The sequence below is a fragment of the Anarhichas minor genome, unplaced genomic scaffold (assembly GCF_050575085.1).
Source record: "Anarhichas minor isolate MPS153535 unplaced genomic scaffold, ASM5057508v1 ptg000035l, whole genome shotgun sequence".
NCBI classification, from domain to species: Eukaryota; Metazoa; Chordata; class Actinopteri; order Perciformes; family Anarhichadidae; genus Anarhichas; species Anarhichas minor.
The window spans coordinates 2149361-2167819 of record NW_027466481.1 but is presented as its reverse complement, the minus strand read 5'-3'; the positions used below and the strand labels follow the sequence as shown (position 1 = coordinate 2167819).

The window sequence follows — 18459 nt, the reverse complement described above, 5'->3', positions numbered from 1 at the left end:
ACCAGACGGAACAGAGTGCTACTAATAACATTATGTGTATGAATTAATATCTGCTGCAATTACAGCCTGGATCATGCATCAAACGCATGCCACCCTTCCCGACTTCCATTCTCAAAAGAGCACGGACGCAGAAACTACTTTTATAGAAGACCACGAAAAATGGCAAATATTTTTGAGAAGGTGACATCAGTAATATTTTGACTGGAGTGTACAGTGTATGTTTTTTTTTTATTGACTCAGCTTTAAAAATATCCCATAATGTGATTTGCTTTTATGCAAGCAGACATATTTTATGCACAGAAGTTTTTACATTTAAAAATGGCCTTTGTTGTAGCTATTTTAAAATGAAATATATGCATGTCATATTTAGTTTTTTCATTGGAGTCCAGTGTGGTATTAGGTAGGTGTGGAGAAAAGGTGTGTTTTAGTCCCACGTTACATGAATCACCCCTTTGTGGGCCGCTGAGCCACTAATAATTCATCAGCTGAGGTCCGCCATGCTGCTGCCCTCACCCTTCCCATCATTAATCATGCGGCTGCTCTGGGGAGGTGAATGCAGAACGCACCCAACAAACAGAATCAGGTCGTGCCTGAGTGATAGCTTCATTCACCCACTCCCAATTGCAACCCCCAGTGTTGGCGCCATAAACAATCGTAATGTGTTATTTCTTCTCATTTCCCTCAATTACATCATGGAAAACTGCAGCGAGCTAGCTAACCGGCTAATAGACTAACGGGGCTGCTGATTCCCATGTTGCTTTTTTTTTTGTGGTTCGCTGTAGCGCAAGGAGGGAGGTTTGTTTGAACAGTGTTAATGGAAGGTCGACCTCTGGCACATTAAAATTGATCCGTCTCCATGGGTAGTCCTGAATCCTGGACCCCTGGAGGGAGCAAAAGCGAAACGCAAAGCAGTGCTGTTTTCTACACGCAGTGCAGTTTTCGGTCTCTGGAGTGAATTGAAAGCTCGGTTTCCAGGTCTCTGATAATAAGAGGGAAAAAAAGCAAAGCTGTATCAACAGCTGAACAAGAAGACAAATTATTTACTATTCTACTCGTTGAAGGGGATGGCGTTGTCTGAACACGACAGGAGCTTGCTGTTTGCCATCCCCAGAGAGTAAATAAAAGTGACATCCACCGAGGCCATCAAAAGACGAGACCAATAAGAAGTTAAACTAGCTGGAGAAGAAGCAAGCAAAGACTCAAGAGAAACAGCCAGAGAATAGAATCCTTTCTGACGATACAAAGAAAGAGGAATAATTAACAGCATCATACAGATGTACTGTAGAGGCTCAGTGTGGGCATTTTACTCAGACTTAGTGTCGTGGTTTTATAATTCCTTGAGGGTTATCATGTACTCTAATGCGCCAGTAACCCGTCTTAACTGATGAAAGGCAAAAAAAGCTGGATTCCATTTGTGCTAGATATAGATGAAGACTGAGTAAAGGAAATCCCACTCACGCTTTCTTTAAAGAAACAGGTGAAGTCCTCTGAGTGCCAAAGATCTGTAGGACGGATATATCCCACTTCCTTTTCCTGTCTGTCTCTCTCCTTGAAGATGTTGTCTAGTCCTGCTGTCTCACCACTCAGTATTCCCTCTCACTGTCTGTCTGTCTGTCCGCGTCTACCTCGCTGTCTCCTGTCTCTATGCTCTCTTGATGAAGCGACGAGGGTGACCCCGAACACAAAGTGTCCTTCAGTGCCAAGAATGTGGACAACACAATGCTCTCTCATTCTTAAGTTGGTTAATATAGACCAATGACACCTCCCCTGCACACACACACACACACACACACACACACACACACACACACACACACACACACAGTATGATCGATTTACAGGCAGCTCTGAGGACAAGCGGCTAAGAGATGACACAATAGCTCCCTGTGCAATTAGAGAGGCCGGACCAAATGACCTGAGCAGCTGAAAGTAACAGCCGGAACGGCCTCAGGAGAACTGGCTGCGGTGGAACTACGAATGCCTGTTCCATAAATGTCACTAAAATAAATATATATTCATTTCAGCCCTCTCAGCACCATCCCACCTGGGTATAAAGAATGCGAAATAAAAGGCTGGGAAATGCCAAGCGGGACGAGAGAGGAGACGGAGGGCTGTGGAGAGACGGGGAAGACAAACGAGGGAAAGGAGAAAGAGTCTGAATGGAAACAGAACAGGTCAGCTGATAATTAGGAGATGAGTCTGAGAGAGAGGAACTCCGACCACCAAAAATCTGCTCTTGATCTTGAACAAGCAAGAGGTTAACAATGATGGAGGAAACACCTGAGACTTCCCACCTGATTCTGCTGTTATACTCCATCTTTCATTCTACTTCTATTTCTTTTATTCACTTATCTCTTCCTTTCACTCTTTCACTTCTATATTTCCTGTATTGCTCCCCATCATTGGGTCAACATTTTAATTTGTCCAATATTTTCTGACCAAACTAATGACATTCACATCAGCCTCATCTCTACTTTGTAGTTCTGAGTAACAAATGCAAGCATGCAAGCTAAAAGACTAAAGTACACTATTATGTTCTGTAGTGTGCGATACATTACTGCTTTACTGTACATTGACGCAAGCTGATTCTCAGTGACCAGTACTGGTATCATTAGTTCTCCTTCTCCTTGTTCTTGCCTCTCGTCTTCTTTTGCAGTGGTCTTTGATTAGTTCCTGGAACTTGTCCACGGTTCTGTCTCATTAAACAGGGTACTCTGTCTGGCAGAGATAATTTGGGTTCATTATGGCTACGTGTGTTTGAATGATATCTAGTGCCTCTGGAAAGTTTTCTTACATTTGCTCTGCTAACAAAAACTTGAAGAAAGCCCAGTTGTTTCACTTGAAATGATCTGTTTCGTTCTTGCTGTATGATTGTGTGTGCTGAAATGCTTTTTTTTCTTTCTTTCTTTTTCTACAAATAACTTGAAGGAAGCCCACATTTTCTTCTTCTACCTCTTTTTATGGGCTTTTCAGATTGAAACAGTAAGGAAGTATTTTACGTGCAGGTGTTAGAGGATGTTAAAAAAATCAAAATCAATAGATAAAAACAGACAAAACCATAATCAAGACAACAGTTGTACCGCATATTCTATTAGCATACATGTATAAGGCAAAGTATTGGAAATTTGTTTAGTTCAGTTCAAATATAGACGACAGGAAACTGTATTAAAACAAATTGCATTACAAAAATGTGAATCAAGTTTAATCCAGGTTAGTTTGTGGGAAGTTGAGAAGTTATTGAAGTGATATAGAAAGGGTCGCGAGATCTGGTGGAATTGGTCCTCACTCCCTCTCATTGAGAATTATTATTATTTACAAATGCAGGTACTGTTTGAGGCAGAGTGGGCTGGAACCTTGTCTTGCTTCCAGTCTAGTGATATCATTGTGCATGCTGGAAGGGTTAGAAATGTTATGTTGTATTGAAAGCTGGTTAGCACAAACTCAGATCCTTTGACTCTAAAGGCAGACATTCGAATGATCTGTGTTGTCATGGTTGTACAGTTTAGTGTGAATGTACTTGTGTGTCCAGTGGAGCTGACTGACGGGGACTAAAAGCGCACACAGGGGCTTCGAGGAAAGAAGGCATCACTCAAGGCATGCAGCATTGAATGGAAGGATGGGAGGTTATTTATAAGCCTGTAGCGGCTACACCTGCCCCTGGAATATCTCATCATACCTCAGCAGTGACTGTCAGACTAAGAATAACTACAGGGTAAGGTTATCACGATACCGGGATTTAAATACTAGTATTACAAAACATACTCTGTACCTAAGAGAACAATGAGGGCAAAACAGCACCAGCATCTGTCAGCACGTTAGCATGTACCACTCGTGTAATATTTTTACTCTAATCTGCTCCGCTTTATGTGTGTGTGTGTGTGTGTGTGTGTGTGTGTGTGTGTGTGTGTGTGTGTGTGTGTGTGTGTGTGTGTGTGTGTGTGTGTGTGTGGCAGCCCCACCCTCACTCGGTGAAAATGCAGAGCAGAGGACATTAATGATGTGTGAAATCTTAGCAGCGGTGCTCATAATTCTGCAGCGGTGGTGCTAACGTTAGTTCTGGACCTGCCATGGCTAACTCTAATTTGCTTCTTGGAGTGTCAGGGACAGGTCCCTCATTGGCTGTTGTGACTTCCACTCTCACACTTTGCCTCTGCCTCCAGTCACATGATGCGTTCGTTTCTGGAGAGAAAGCCGTAATAGTCACAGGATCAGGACCAGTTTGTTTTCTTCCTAGTTGTTTCATCTTTGCAGCCTTGGGTTGAAAACCTGATTGTAGATATATATATTTTTTACAACTTTGATTCAGTCTGCCATGAACATCTCATCTCATGTCAGCACCATCTTCTATTTCTTACAGTGCTAGAAATAGAATAGTAGAAAGTGGGGGCGCTGCTGGGTTTTATTGAAAGTGCTGTTTTTTTAACACTTACTAAGAAGTTTCTGAAGAACCGCCATGATTAAAAACTCAACCAGTGCAGCCTCTGTCTGTTTAGTGCCTGATATATTTAGACCACTTAGGCAAATAAATTTAGTTGCTATTTCCCACAGCACCTGAAGCACAAAAGTATGTAATAAATTTGTACATGTACAAGGTGAAACGTATAGCAAACCAACAGGGAATAAATATTTGCCGCACACTGACAACGTCTTGCAGTGTTTTATCAATCATTAATTCTTCTTCACAATTCATGAGCGCTCTGTGCTTTTACGTGCATTAATTATGAATGAAAGCCAGAGTCAGAGTGACTGTCTGGCAAACATTGATTCCCAGATGTGTGTTCTTGCATTTTATCTGCACCTCACAGATGCCAAGGACACCATACCCTTAATGTATGGGTCACTGTGGAGGGAGCCGACCTGTGATATGCCGACTGCATTTGAGTCCACTTTCACATTGACATGTATATCATGTATGGAGAGCTCACATCTAAAATATTTTATATATGGATTTTATTTAAAAAATCGACCACAAAAGAACTGTAGCAGCATTGAATTTGTAGGACCTCGAACTGCTGTTTAATCTCTTTAAACTAAGTTTATTGCAGTGTTTGCTGACAAAATTGTAAGTTGCAAGCTATGATATAGCCTGAGCTCTCATGGTGATGACAATCCCCACACACCCTATTTGTAATAACAACTTCCAGGCTAATGTTAATGTTTTTCTTTTTATTCAGTTTGCGGCTCATATATTAACAGTAAATGTGGCATGACATGAGCCAGAGGCCAGGATATAAAGGGATGTCATCTATTTAATATTGTAGACATGGCATGACTGTTTTTGATGTGGGGTTTTTTTTTTCTTCGTGTTTTGACAAGCAATAATATAATAATATCACTATTGTTTAACAGAATTAATCTGCTATTTTTATTCAGCACATCCTCCCCGAGTTACTCTTAGCAGCTCTTACTTCTTTTGGCAGTTTGTATGTTGAAAAACGTATTACAACTTCTCAGTGTTCAACAGCCATCTGTCAATTTCAAATCTGAAATGGCCATTGTTCGATGGGGAATTGTCGCGGTGGAAACTAGATATTACAAAACTTTCTTTTCATCTTCTCCCCTTACCGTGATCGTGCCCAGAATAGACCTTAATGGACACCAAAGTCTCCTGGATGATCCATCATTTCCTGGCCAGCCTGGACAGCTGTTTTCGTGCCTTTTTCTAATCAATGACCCATTAAGAGCTCATTAGAATGCAAGCGAGTAGACGGAGGGGATGACGTGATTGCATCCAATTATATGCAGACTTCAATTCATCAAGTGATTTGCTCTGGAGAGAGGTAGGTGCCTTTTTAATGGGGATGGCAGGAAAAGGGCTGCTTGATGTGATTCACTTATGTCAAATTAAAATGGCAAAGTACAATGAGGTTTATATATATATATATATATATATATGAATTGAAGTGGTATGGGAGAAGCAGATAAATTATGCTAAATGAAGCCAGTAGTCTGGTTTCAACCTTTGAACAGTCGCCTATATCTCAGATTCATTTAGGGATTCAAATAGGTCTGTTCATTTATTAATTCTCCACCAGTTGGAGAAACAGATGAGCAATCAAATTGTAGTTGATGAGATAAAGAATGGGGATATTATTGTGCTATTAGCTGCTGTACAGATTGTAAAGCCCTTTGAAGCTAAATTGTGTTTTTGGACTATATGAATATAATTGACATGAGTTAACTTGACCGACCGAGATTGACACAGCTGTACAAGCTGTTGACGGTCCACAGAACTCTTAAATGGACAATTTTCTTGACCCTGCCTATGACCATTTAGAACGTTATGTTATTTAACTGTACAGTTGTGGAAAAACCCAATTTAACACTACCACCACATGAAATTCCAGTGACAAATTCAACACTCTAAAGTGTCCTTCAACTTTCAATATTTATCAGTTACTGATCAAATATTTGTCAGTAACTTTTGAACATTTTGGATGCGTGCTTGCACAAGCCAAAGACCGAAGGCTGTAGCCCAGAAATAAGAAAGCACAGGCAGAAGGCTCTGCAAATACAGACAACGCAGTGGATCATACGTGACGATTTAGAGAGATTTTATTTTGTAAGAGTCTATTGTTTGTCCATTGTTTTTATGAGAGATCCTGCATAATATACCTTTAACTGCAGGCCTATTTAATCAGAGCACATAAGGCCAAATTGCCACCAAGGTTACCATATGACTGGTTGCTGACAAGCAATGTAGTATTTAAAATGCTATAATTTTTAATATGGATTCCGGCCGGCATAGTGCTCACTCCACATAAAACGCCCGGTGCTAAATTGCATCACTTCCAGCAAACTTCATGGAGAACAATGAGCGGTTTTAACTGAATATTCTCTTGTCCAGATCAGCTAAAAACACAAAAACACGAAATCTGACAGTATGTCAGCGTTTCGGTCACTTTCGAGCCTGTGTGTAACCGGTCACTTCACTTGTCTCTCCTCTGCTCTGTGTTGGGAGGATATTAATGATTGTGTGAAATTTTAACAGTGGCAGTGCACCGCTGCAGATTGAATATAGGGGAACCACTGAGCCCTGTGAACCAAGTGATTGTTCACACTCTTGCTAGTGACATTGCTTTATATGCCTGCAACACGGTCTTAACTAGCACATCATGAAAGCCCTCTCATGTGGAAACACAGGAACAGACTTCTCTTTGGCAGTCTTTCAATAGTCATACTTTTTTCTTTCCATTATCTCATGAGAGTAAATGAGAAACAGTCATAAAGTAACTTCATGGTGCCAAACCAAACTTAGGCCATGTCCACACTACTAAGTTTTTATTTTGAAAGGTATGTTTTGCTACGTTTACACTGAGCGTCCACACGAGGCCGGAGTTTTAGAGCAACGAAAACGGCTAGAGATCAGAGTACAAAATCATCAGCAGTGAGGCATGAACACATTTCACTGGAAAAGATAGAAATATAAAAAAACAAAATGGCTACCACGAAGATAGTGTGAGTTTTGGATGATAGTTTTATGATAAAGACTTACCTAGAATTCACTTAGCATCTTCAAACATTTTCTGAGGGGGTACAACCTGCTTGCGTCCCTATGTGCTGTCCGTACGAGAAGTGACTTAAGTGGCCATCATCATATCAATTGATCCAGGCCAGGCACACACACCCTCAGCTGTGATCGAAATTCTATTTGTGCAGAAGCATTGGGTTCATCTGAACTACTATTCCCCATTCAAAGTTTTACCATTCCTGTGGTACTCAAGAGGGCCCTGCAATCTCCCATTCAATCTTCTTGGGACTTGGAGAGTTGAAAGACGAGAGAGACAGCCTTCTGGCAGACGGAAAGAGAAGAACCTGTCAGAGCTGTCAGCCAAGTGAAGAAGGAATTTTTTTTTGACACTTAAGAAGAGCAAGATAGAAGAAAAGAACATGATGAAAAGCTGGACAACATGCGCTGTGCCATATATTTTCACGTGAGAGACCTAAAATCCCTCTCACAATGAAAACACCCTGTCTTTCTCTCTGCAGTGTGTTGTCAGGAGTTGGAATCCTCCTGTGTTTCCCTGGTTCACTCCTTTTCGCCCTTTCACATCCTGTTTGATTCTCTTGGAGGTAGTTGTCCCAAAAATGTTATTGACTGGATCTAACCCAATTTCTTTGTCTATCTACCTCCCACTTACTCCCACTCACAGTAGCCATTTCACATATTCATTTCATCACCGTGCTTTTTGTGTCAGTTGCAACATTGAACTTCACTGGTGCGTTGCCAGTTCCAGCTCTCTGGTCATGTTAAATCATCCTTTACAATGTCCACTTTTTCCTCTACGTCTCTATCGGCCCTATTCTCACTAGGAGCACAGAGCCCACTCATATGTCAAGGGCAGCGTAGCTGACTTGATCTCAAATAGAGCAGATGCATCATGTTCATTGACATGCTTGTGCTTTGATGTAGAGAGGGTCACAGAATGCCTAAGGGCTATGAAATATAATGTGCACAGCACTGGTTTATACTAAGATAGCAAAATGTATTAGCAGCCCCTAACAGCACCCACTACTGTAGCTATTTCCCCACAATTGAGTAACACCTTCTCTGCTGTGTTCCTGATCCTGTAAAATACACGGAGCTGAACAAAGAAGGCCTCATAAACTGGCTTTCTGAACCTTGTAGAGACTGGGCTTTATCTTTGACATGGCAGCAGATTGCGTCGATAAATGGTTGAATTTGTTTTCATCTAATCATTAAGCTATGGAGGAATGAAAATAAATGACTCATATAATATTACTTCTTTGCATTAATGCAGGAGTCAAAGTTATGTTGTGTTAATGCAATGATGCGATGGATTTCTATGAGGCAACCTGCTCATAAATCTGAGCTCTGGACAATGTTCATGATGTAAACTGTGTCACAGGATGTATTGATTCAATTTTGCCATCATTTTTCATTGTGTGGGTTTGTTAGCATTTAGCTAATGTCCTGCAAACTGTGCTGTATGTGCAATCAGTGATGTATGAAACTGTCCCTTTTGTCACATCAAATTATTTTTTTGTTCTTGTGACTGAGTCAGGTGAGTTTTGGTATACATTTGGCCTTGAAAACATAAAATAAACGTCAGGATCAAGTATTTTTTTTAGCCCTAGCATGAGTCTTAAACCTCGTACTGTGTCTGCCGATACCAAGTTCAATTATTAGGATCATCTTGGGACATTTATAGTAATATATATATATATATATATAGTTAGATATATCTGTTACTTCTTCCTTTACCTCCCACTAAATATTCCATTTGGGTATCTGGTAGCAGTTGCATAACCAAGCACACAATGGGTGTTAAACCAGAGATCCACCCAAGGCTGATGTTATCCCTTGGAACAAGTCCCATGGGTGCAGATAGATGCACCGTTTCTCTCTCTGTGTTGGACAGTTAAATGTGAGGATCACTTCCTCTTCTCGCTGTTCGGGGAAAAAAAAAAGGACCTGAATTTTAAATTGCAGGTAAATCCCCCTCAAGGTTACAAAAGCTGCTCTTTTTTTCAGATAATTTGAAACCAGATACAATTTCTTTCCTTGAGATTCTACAAACATATATTTTGGAACATATGCTAAAACAGTTAATGTTCTTTCTAACCATTAATCCATCTATCCAGTTTTCCACATGAGAAAGACAGTTACACTTGGTAAACAGTGTGCTGTTAAATTACTATTTCCTATTCGGCCAGTTGTGCATTGTGGCTTTTAACATGTGAACAGCTTATTGGTTTCAGTTCACAGTGTGGACGTCCAGGCAGAAATGCAAATGAAGAAAATATACAAAATTGAATAGTTTTAAAGCAAGAACCTTCAAATTGTCTTGGGGGTATGGGTATGTAGCAATGATCTTTGCCTTTTTAAATTGAAGAAAAGGTTCATACATTTTTCAGAATTTCAATAAAACAAAGCAGACTTTCCAACATACATTTAGTAGAAATTCACCATCTGTAAATACTGAATATAACAAAGTTTAACGGTATATTACATTCATTCATTTACATTCATTCGGACACTTTTGTCGACAATGCAATCTGTCATTACTTTACAACTGTGTGTAAATGATTGCTAACTCGGCTGCTAGGCTAATAAAAACCTAGCTGTTATCAGAGTGGCTTACGTTGCACCATGACCACACCTTCTAATATGTTCTTACACAGCAAACAATGATTACAAAATGAGTTCATGAACTTTGTGACTCAGAAAAATACAAAATATATATTTTTATGTAGGCCACAGATGCAAACACTGATACCACTGAGTTTAAAAATAGGAATATTTTAATTTCCAGTAGAGATTCAGTCATTCAGTCCCATTTTAAACAGCTCAAAAGATGACGGTAGACGTCAGACTGTGTCGAATGCTTTGTTCAGCCACAAAGCAATCAGATTTGATTCCATATCTTATCTTTAAGGCTGACTGTCCACATTGTAATTTAAAAGTGACCAGATTGGGTTTGTGTATTTAGAGAGTGTAATAAGTTGCAATAATGTGTCACCACAGTGATGGCACACAAATGCACATGCTGACTATGTGTGATTGCAGCTCTGTTGAAAAAGAAAACACTTAAAAAACTGATTTGAATGGTCAGACTGAGTTGGAAAGTGATCTAACTGCATTTCAAACCCTTTACAATACAAATGGTTTTCTTCATTATGCAACAAAACAGAGATTAGCTGTCTGAACACAGCTTTATACTGCCATGATAATGTAAATGTTGATGTGATATATATATATATATATATATATATATATATACAGAAAGGTTAAGAGTAAGGGACACTTCATATTTTACATTGTTATAATTCCTTCTCTCATATACACAATAAACACATGACAAGAGGAGTAGATTATATCAGTTATGAAATAAGTTAGCTTTGGGTTCCTCTTTTAACAATTCAACGTCTTTTAAAATATAAAATAGAGCTGCAACAATTAGTCGATTGAAAAATAATCGCCAACTATTTTAGTAGTTAAAGTACATATATTGCAAAAATGTCAGAAAATCCCAGTTCCTCAGACATTTTATAGACCAAACGGTTAATCAAAACTTAAGAAAATAATCCGCAAATTACTCAATAATGAAAAAGATTGTTAGCTGCAGCCCTGCAACAAAAAACAATGACTTAACAATCTATATTCACTGATGTCTTAAAATGTAAACACACAATTTACGACTTTCCATACTAATATTTTACAAATGTGAATTAATGAATAAATAAAAAACAGATTAACAACAAACCATAATGTATCACTTCGATTTGATTTGTATTTAAAGTTCCAGGTGTGGTTGTTAAATGTCTTAGTTCAGAGTAAATTTATGTTTAAAACATCTGTCTCTGCATCACACGGCAGACAGCAAAACCATTCAGTTCTGTATTGTTACTAAAGCACCCGTCAGTGGTCCCATCAACTTCCTGCATTGCAAATTATTCTTGAATTTGTACCACCTCCGAGAAGAGGTGCCTTGTCTCCTCTTCTCCTCTGTCTTCATCTTCCTCACCTTCCTCCTCCTCTTTGGGACCCATCCAGATCCGTGGATAGTCTGTCTTTCTGTATTCACAACTGTCTTTGGATGCAGTTTCAAGAAGGATCGCAGGCAACCAGTTTTCTTTGTAACCTGATTCAAGTGTGGCATCACTAGATGGTGTGTTCTTCCATCCCTGGTGGAAATAAGGAGCAACTGGTTGCGATGGAAAATAATGGGTGTTGCAGTAGGTCTGGGTTGGTGTGGTTGCACTGCTATCGTCACACCCTGAGTCTGACAACTCTGAGCCGTCGAAGCTCTTCAAGGATGCCAATGATGGCCCCTCCGTCTTGGAGTCTATGAGGTCAGATAAAAGGAGTTTCCTCCCTGGGTTAAAGGGTGGCACTGTGTCATCTGTGCTGTTCTGTAACTGAAAGATGAGTGAAGGCAACACAAGTTGTCCATTGGCATCCAGCACTGTTTGCAAAACCAGTGACCTGCCTGGATCGCTCACACAAGGGTCCAGATGAGGTAACGGTCGTACTCCATTATCCCAGCTTTCTCCACTGGAAAACATTGGTAGGTTATTGGTTTCTCTGTTGTCATTGGTAGCCTGCTGAATGTCTTCATTATGTTCATGGACAGCTACCACACTGTAGATTTCGGAGGACTGGGCACTTGTGTCCTCTGGATTTGGGGTCAGGCTGTTTTCACCTGTGCCAACAGAGGAGCCAGTGCCGTCTTGGCAGGATTGGCAGAGGATGTCTTGGGGGGAATAACCTCCAGGCCTAACTGAGGGCATATTAGGCTTCGTCCGGATCGTTGCGTAAACGGTTTGGTCACATTTAATGCAGACCTCCACTTTGGAAATGATGAGATTCCTGTCTAGATACTGCAGTACTCTGGTTGGGGTGCTGGAGGTGGTTACCTGTTTTGAAGAGAAGGAATACAGACTTATCAGTACATATTAGCTATATATATATATATATATATGCTTAGTGTCCTGCTGATCTACATCAGGTAAAACATTTGATGATGGGTTAAACATTTACACACATTTTACATTTGTTTTGATAAAAAGGGCAAAACCAATAATACACATGTAAGATCACTGAAAGCAAACATGAGTCACTGAAACTGAAACAACTTCCAGAGTATTGCAATGTCTTTAATTACTTTTAGGTTGCTGTGACACATATGTACCTTGGACATGTGCACAGTTATTAAAGTGCCAGAGAACCTCATTTTCCAGTAAGTCAACATTTCCTTGTAGACACACCAAAGGACACCACAGAAAGAATAGTCTTACCAATGGCTGTGGAATGCTCTTTTCCTTTCCACCCTTCACGTAGTTGCACATCCACACGACTAATGTTGTGATTATGGCCGTCAGAAGAGCAGCACTCACAAGAAGCCATGGCAAAAGCCTGAGAGGATCACCTGAGGGACAAAAGAGTTGGTGTAATATACCAATTCGGGAAAACACAACAAATCTCAAACATCAGATGCCCTCAAGCGCCTTAAAACAGCGAGAAAAATTCACATTGTGACACACAAGTTTCAGCATGTTGTCAGCGAGTCACTGTGGCATGCATTTGTGACGTAGGGCTGTTGATGTACCGGTATATATAAGTACTTTCCAGAAATATTCAAATGTTGAGTAACAGGAACTTCCCAACAGAAACAAACACAGCAACCTATTGATGTGGATTTCCCCTTTTCAGAAATATGAGAGCTATGGCTTTTAAAGTTGGAACTGCTTGTGCACCTGTGTAATATTATCAAAGTAAAATGTTGCATGTAGTTGTTTAAATGAGTTACCGTCAGTGTTAGCGGTAGAGAATACACAACAAGGCTAACTAAGGCGAGAAGAACGTCACCTTTGCAAACAGCCTAATCTAATCTCCTGTCTCATTACAGCAACAGAAGAGGGAGAGGCCACTGCCAAGAGACCATTTCCCTTGAAAAAGCACTCCATTTGCTTTTACTATCATTTAAGAGTTAACAAGATCATTTCTACAGGCTTGGATTCACAGTACATTATACATCGCCATTGTGGCCAATATCAATAATCAAAAAAACAGAGTCTGCCTGGTTTTGACTTGTAAATTTACCTTTTATACTGTGACAGTGAGGATTTGTGCAGATGCATGCGTCTAAAAAGGGGACTGATTTATACGAAACTGTCTTGATATATTTCCAAACACTAGTTTCCAAGTGGCTGCAATCACTTGAGGAGATGAGCACAAACTATAGAGTCAAACATAGAAAACGCAACATTTTCAAGGATCAGTCTTGCATTTTCTCCACAGCAGGTGGGTCCTTGAAAGCTTTCCAGTAAGATGCTGAGTGCCACACTGTTGCCTCAAGTAAAAATTAAGCTTTAGTAAATATGATCAGCGTAAATCTGCTCCCTTCAGTCAAGTTTAAGTAATGTAAATAAAGTCTATTATTAACTTCATCCATTCAAAATCGTCAAGTGATTTTCACATTATATAGAAAGAGACTATTGTGGATAAAATGTAAGAAAACACACATTTATTTACAATTAAATCACCCACACCTCAAATTTGTACCAAATATTGCGAATATAATTTGCCAAACGCATATCTTAGCAATTAATGCCCAATATTAATGTGCTGGTAAGTATATTGTGCACTTTTAGAAGAGTGTGTGAGAAGATAATTATTTTCAGCATTGTCCTCACCTGGCAGTGTGACACAGAAGGAGGCACGCTCACTCTCTGATCGACCCCATTCAGCTGCGGGCTTGTACGACACGTAGCCGCAGTACTCAGTTTGGTTGTTCGTAACGCTGATGATAAACCGGCCTGTTGTGGCTTCATTAATCTGAAGACAGAAAGCGACATTTGGATGGTAACTGATTTAGTCCATTGCTGGTTTTATGGGTCAGATAAACAAGAATACTCTGGAAAATCCAGAAACATATCATCGCAATAAGAACAAACAAAACACTTTCATGAGACGGACAAACCTGTGGGCAGAATGATGCACAGGAGCAACTCTACAACATCGCAGTTTAAAGACCAAATCCTTTTATCTTATTGAACTTAAATTCCATAGATAGATTATTTAGTTTTTCTCAATAATTAAAAAAAATCGTAATTGTCATGTTAATTGAAAAAATAGGCCTGTTCTCACTGCTATGTAAACATACAGTCGACAGCATCTGAAAATGTTTTTGGTATTATATCATATGATATGGGATGGCTTGTATAATGATATAATGTTTGTTCAGTATATTCTATTGTTTAAATGGAGACTCACCTGTGCAGCCCACGTTGGGTCGGTGATTTCTAAGGTATATTTAATGGTTACAGTTTTGTGAGGCCCATTTTTGCTCCTGGTGATGATGTCAGCAACGGAGACTCCGTTTGGCCCCAAGGGCAGCGTCACATTAACATGCAAGGACGACACTGTCGGGTGTGTAGACAAAATGGGTGGACCAAGAATAGCTATGGAGGCAAAGAAAGTTGAATGAATCAACGTTGCAATATAATACATCTGGCTTAGCAGGAAGTAAAGAAATGCATGGATGAGCGTGGAGATTCTTACTTTCTGCTATAGGTGTTAACCTGTTGGTGCTGCCATATAAGTGACCGTTACAGTACACCTGAGCCCGGTAGTGAATGTCATGAATTGATGGGGTTTCTGCAGTCAGGTCACAGGACAGAGCAGTAATGTTCTGACACTCCTCTTTTATCTGGTATTGCTCCGTAGCATCACTATAAAAAGTGCAACACAGTGTGATCAAACTGTGATACTGGAACCACTTGATCATGGCAGTGTATCACTGTTTACCAAAACAAAAACCCAACATGTGCTGTGTGCAGTTAAATCAACCCTTTGATACAGTTTTTTATTCACTAGTTTACGTAAGTCACAGACTTCCAAAAGATACATATTATTATGTATTTTTTACTATACTTTGGTGTGGACATTTTGGCACTGAGGCAGTTCTGTGCAGTACATGGCTACAGTGAAACAAACACACAAAGATCATCCTGACCATACCAAATTAGCCATTCATCACTGGAACACGCAGTTCCTTTTTGCCGGAGACAAATTACAGTATTTTGTTGTAACCAGGAACCAATATTAAGGGAGTATAGTTAAACCAGTCTTCCTCTGCAGCTGATTTGATGCTGGAAGTCACTCCAGCATTTCCAGGTGACAGTGGACCGGAGAAAAGTCAATAGCACAGGGGTGTCACTTGACATTTGTCTTGGAGACTGTCATAATTAATTACAAATATTAAAAACAATTCTGGAAGCCATGAAAGCGCTCTATGAGTATCAGTGCAGGCCCTGCTTATGACCGGGAACGGGACCTATAGCTCTTCTTTATCGTCAAAGCAGTTGGTGGTTTAGTTGAATCCAAGCAGCAGCATGGTACGCTTAGCTGCGTGCTAGTTTTTGAGTAAAACATTTATACAGCCACTAGCCATTTCTATAAGAGAGCGAGGGATTAGAGGCTGCAAATGAAAGCCAGAAATGCACCTGGTAGTTACCTCCCCACAAGATACAAATCCTAGATCTCAAAGGATAAGGCTGGCTATTGTTGTTATTTTCAACAAATCCCATGAAAAGACCAAAACTAACAATGACTTTATTAAATTGTCTGTGGCTCTCAACCCCAAATCTAATTGTTCCAAACTTTGTTAGCTTTCAGTAGCACCAGACATCTTTTAACTAAAATAAAAATCGTAATCAGCTTGAGATGTTACTATAATGAAAAAAATTGTAAAATACAATGTGTGATTCGAGTCTACAAAATGCTCATTTTACACTCTAGCGCTTTGACATGGACACTGACACAATGAGCAAACCGGGTGTTTACCCTGCAAACACATTCTTCCTGCTTTGACCCACCTCTCCATATAAATCTCAAGCTGCAAGAGGGTAATGGGAGTAAAGGTGTAATTATGATCACATTAACCCGTCATCTTAGCTCTTACCTCCAGTACTGGACGCTATAGAGGACCTTTTCCCCAGGGACGGTCGGCTCCACGAGGTGCCAGTGGAGTACATTGAAAAAGTTCCTTGATTCAAAATGCACTTTGTCATCGCCAGTCGAAAGACAAGCTGTAGGACAAATGGGCACAAGAGCAAAGTCTGTAAATCATTTCATGTCGAATGCTAATGTGGTGTCCATGTTCTCATGAGCCTGGTTTCATTTTCACAATATCTGTAAAATTCATAAATCCAAATCGATAACATAATACAGTTTTAGTTTTTGTACTTTGTGCTAAATTACAAGTAAGTAAGAATGCTATTCTCTACTGTAACAAGAGCCGTATACAGCCTTCTGCACTCTAGCTTTCATCGACTGTATGTTGCAACCGGAATTTTACAGCGCATACTATAAAAAACGTTCATGCCCGAGCATCCTCAGGCAGTGCAGCTCCCCCATATATGGAGTGTTAGTATAGCTGCTAAGGGCCTGGGCGATACAGCACACATGCACTGGAACCAGAACCACAAAGAGATTATGTAAGATGGACTTGCTTCTGCTGGTGGCTAAAACTAAAAACTGCGTTTTGTTCTTTGATACAAGAAAATAATTGCCCCCCTTCTCGTGCTGGCATACAGGAAAAGGGATGCAGAACATCGTCCTGTATTTAATAGCTTGAGTTATTCATATGTAGATCATATTTTCATGATACAAAGCCATATACTCAGAGCTATGTGATTTACCAAATCACTGCATATTACAATTTTAATGTTATTGCCCATGCTGTGTATTGACGATGTGAAAATTACACACAGAGTTAATCTAAAATTAGCATTCTTATAGGCTGTGCAACGTTATAGACAACATTACATCTGCTAGACTCTAAAATTAAATTGCATTTTCCATCGATCACTATCATTTAAAACGACCCGAGTCCTCATTGTGTTCTGGGACTCTCCTTCATTTCAAATGAGAGGGAATCACTCTCTGTCAAAAACATTGCTTGGTTTTATTACGTTGGCGTTATTATTTATTTCTCCTATTGGGACTGCTTTGTCAACAAAAAATGGCCCATTAAATGTTTGACTGCCTGTTACCAACATCTGTAGTTTAAAACATAAATTCATATTAGCTCCTCTGTACTCACCATAGCAGAACAGGAGGAGGGTGATGACCTTCATAGACCACATCTTCATTAGGTATGTAGATCAAAAACAGAAAAACAAAGTCTGAAACTCTGAAGCTGCCGCCGCTAAGTCGTAGCTTCTAAACAAAAGCAACACATAATACACGCCACAAAAAAAATGAAAACTAAACAAAAACCCTCTTATCGCCAAAATTCCTCAAAACAAAGCAGAGTCAGTGTCAAAAGGTCTGTAAAATATAAAAGCTGGATCGGGTTTTAGTGCGTTTTTCTGGCCTCTGCCTCTCAACCATCTCTAATGCGTCCTGGGAAAGGAGTGGCTTTACTCAGGTGTGCAGGTGTACTTTGGCACATGTTATCACTTTGTTCCTGTTTTTCAGCTTACTGTATGTTCCGCCCACTTGCATTCTATCTCCAGATAATCTACTTCCCTTTTCCTCCCTTTACCTCCTCCTTTCTTCTCCACCTTGAGTATCTCTCTCTCTCTCTCTCTCTCTGTTTTTCAGGTTATTTCTGGTTTGTAGAGTGTATGGGAAATGAACAAGACTTTCAACTGCAAAAGACCGAAAGTGAAAGAACATGTTTATACACACATGGGGTGCACAAACTGCACCGTTGGGAGATCCGGAGCGCTGTTGGAATTTTCCGTTCGGTTAATCAGAGAACTACACTCTCGGAGAGGCGGAGCGTAATCGGGTCACTGGAAAGTTGTTTGCCATGCTATTTAATAAAACGTTTAGCTAAACTGACTGGGTTCATGTTACATTTTCACTACATTAGCAATAGCCAACGTTTTCTGACTTATTTTCTATATTTTCTATTTTCCATCTATTTTAACTATAGAAAAAGTGTACAGTAGGAACGTTTTTAGTACCCGTTTGGTTATTTA

The 18459-nt window shown here is 39.9% G+C and overlaps 1 protein-coding gene across 1 annotated transcript; it reads right to left on the bottom strand.

Annotated features, from left to right (window-relative positions):
• Window positions 1-11415: 11415 nt before the first annotated feature.
• On the bottom strand, window positions 11416-17838 carry ifnlr1 (interferon lambda receptor 1). The gene is made up of 8 exons (XM_076106640.1): window positions 17574-17838; window positions 16431-16557; window positions 15029-15198; window positions 14741-14928; window positions 14161-14302; window positions 12743-12893; window positions 12091-12367; window positions 11416-11985 (listed from the first exon to the last, which is right to left on the bottom strand). Exons 1-8 carry the CDS (start codon window positions 17620-17622, stop codon window positions 11416-11418), a joined length of 1674 nt encoding a protein of 557 aa, XP_075962755.1. The 5' UTR covers window positions 17623-17838.
• Between the last annotated feature and the right edge of the window lie 621 nt (window positions 17839-18459).

What these genes read in the sequence shown, in the direction of transcription:
- ifnlr1 (XM_076106640.1), bottom strand. Translation starts at nt 17,622, where the DNA reads ATGAAGATGTGGTCTATGAAGGTCATCACCCTCCTCCTGTTCTGCTAT. An exon ending in CCTCCTCCTGTTCTGCTATG is followed by an intron (nt 16,558 to 17,573) that starts GTGAGTACAGAG and finishes TTTGTCCTACAG; the next exon opens with CTTGTCTTTCGACTGGCGAT. An exon ending in ACCCAACGTGGGCTGCACAG is followed by an intron (nt 14,303 to 14,740) that starts GTGAGTCTCCAT and finishes TTCTGTCTTCAG; the next exon opens with ATTAATGAAGCCACAACAGG.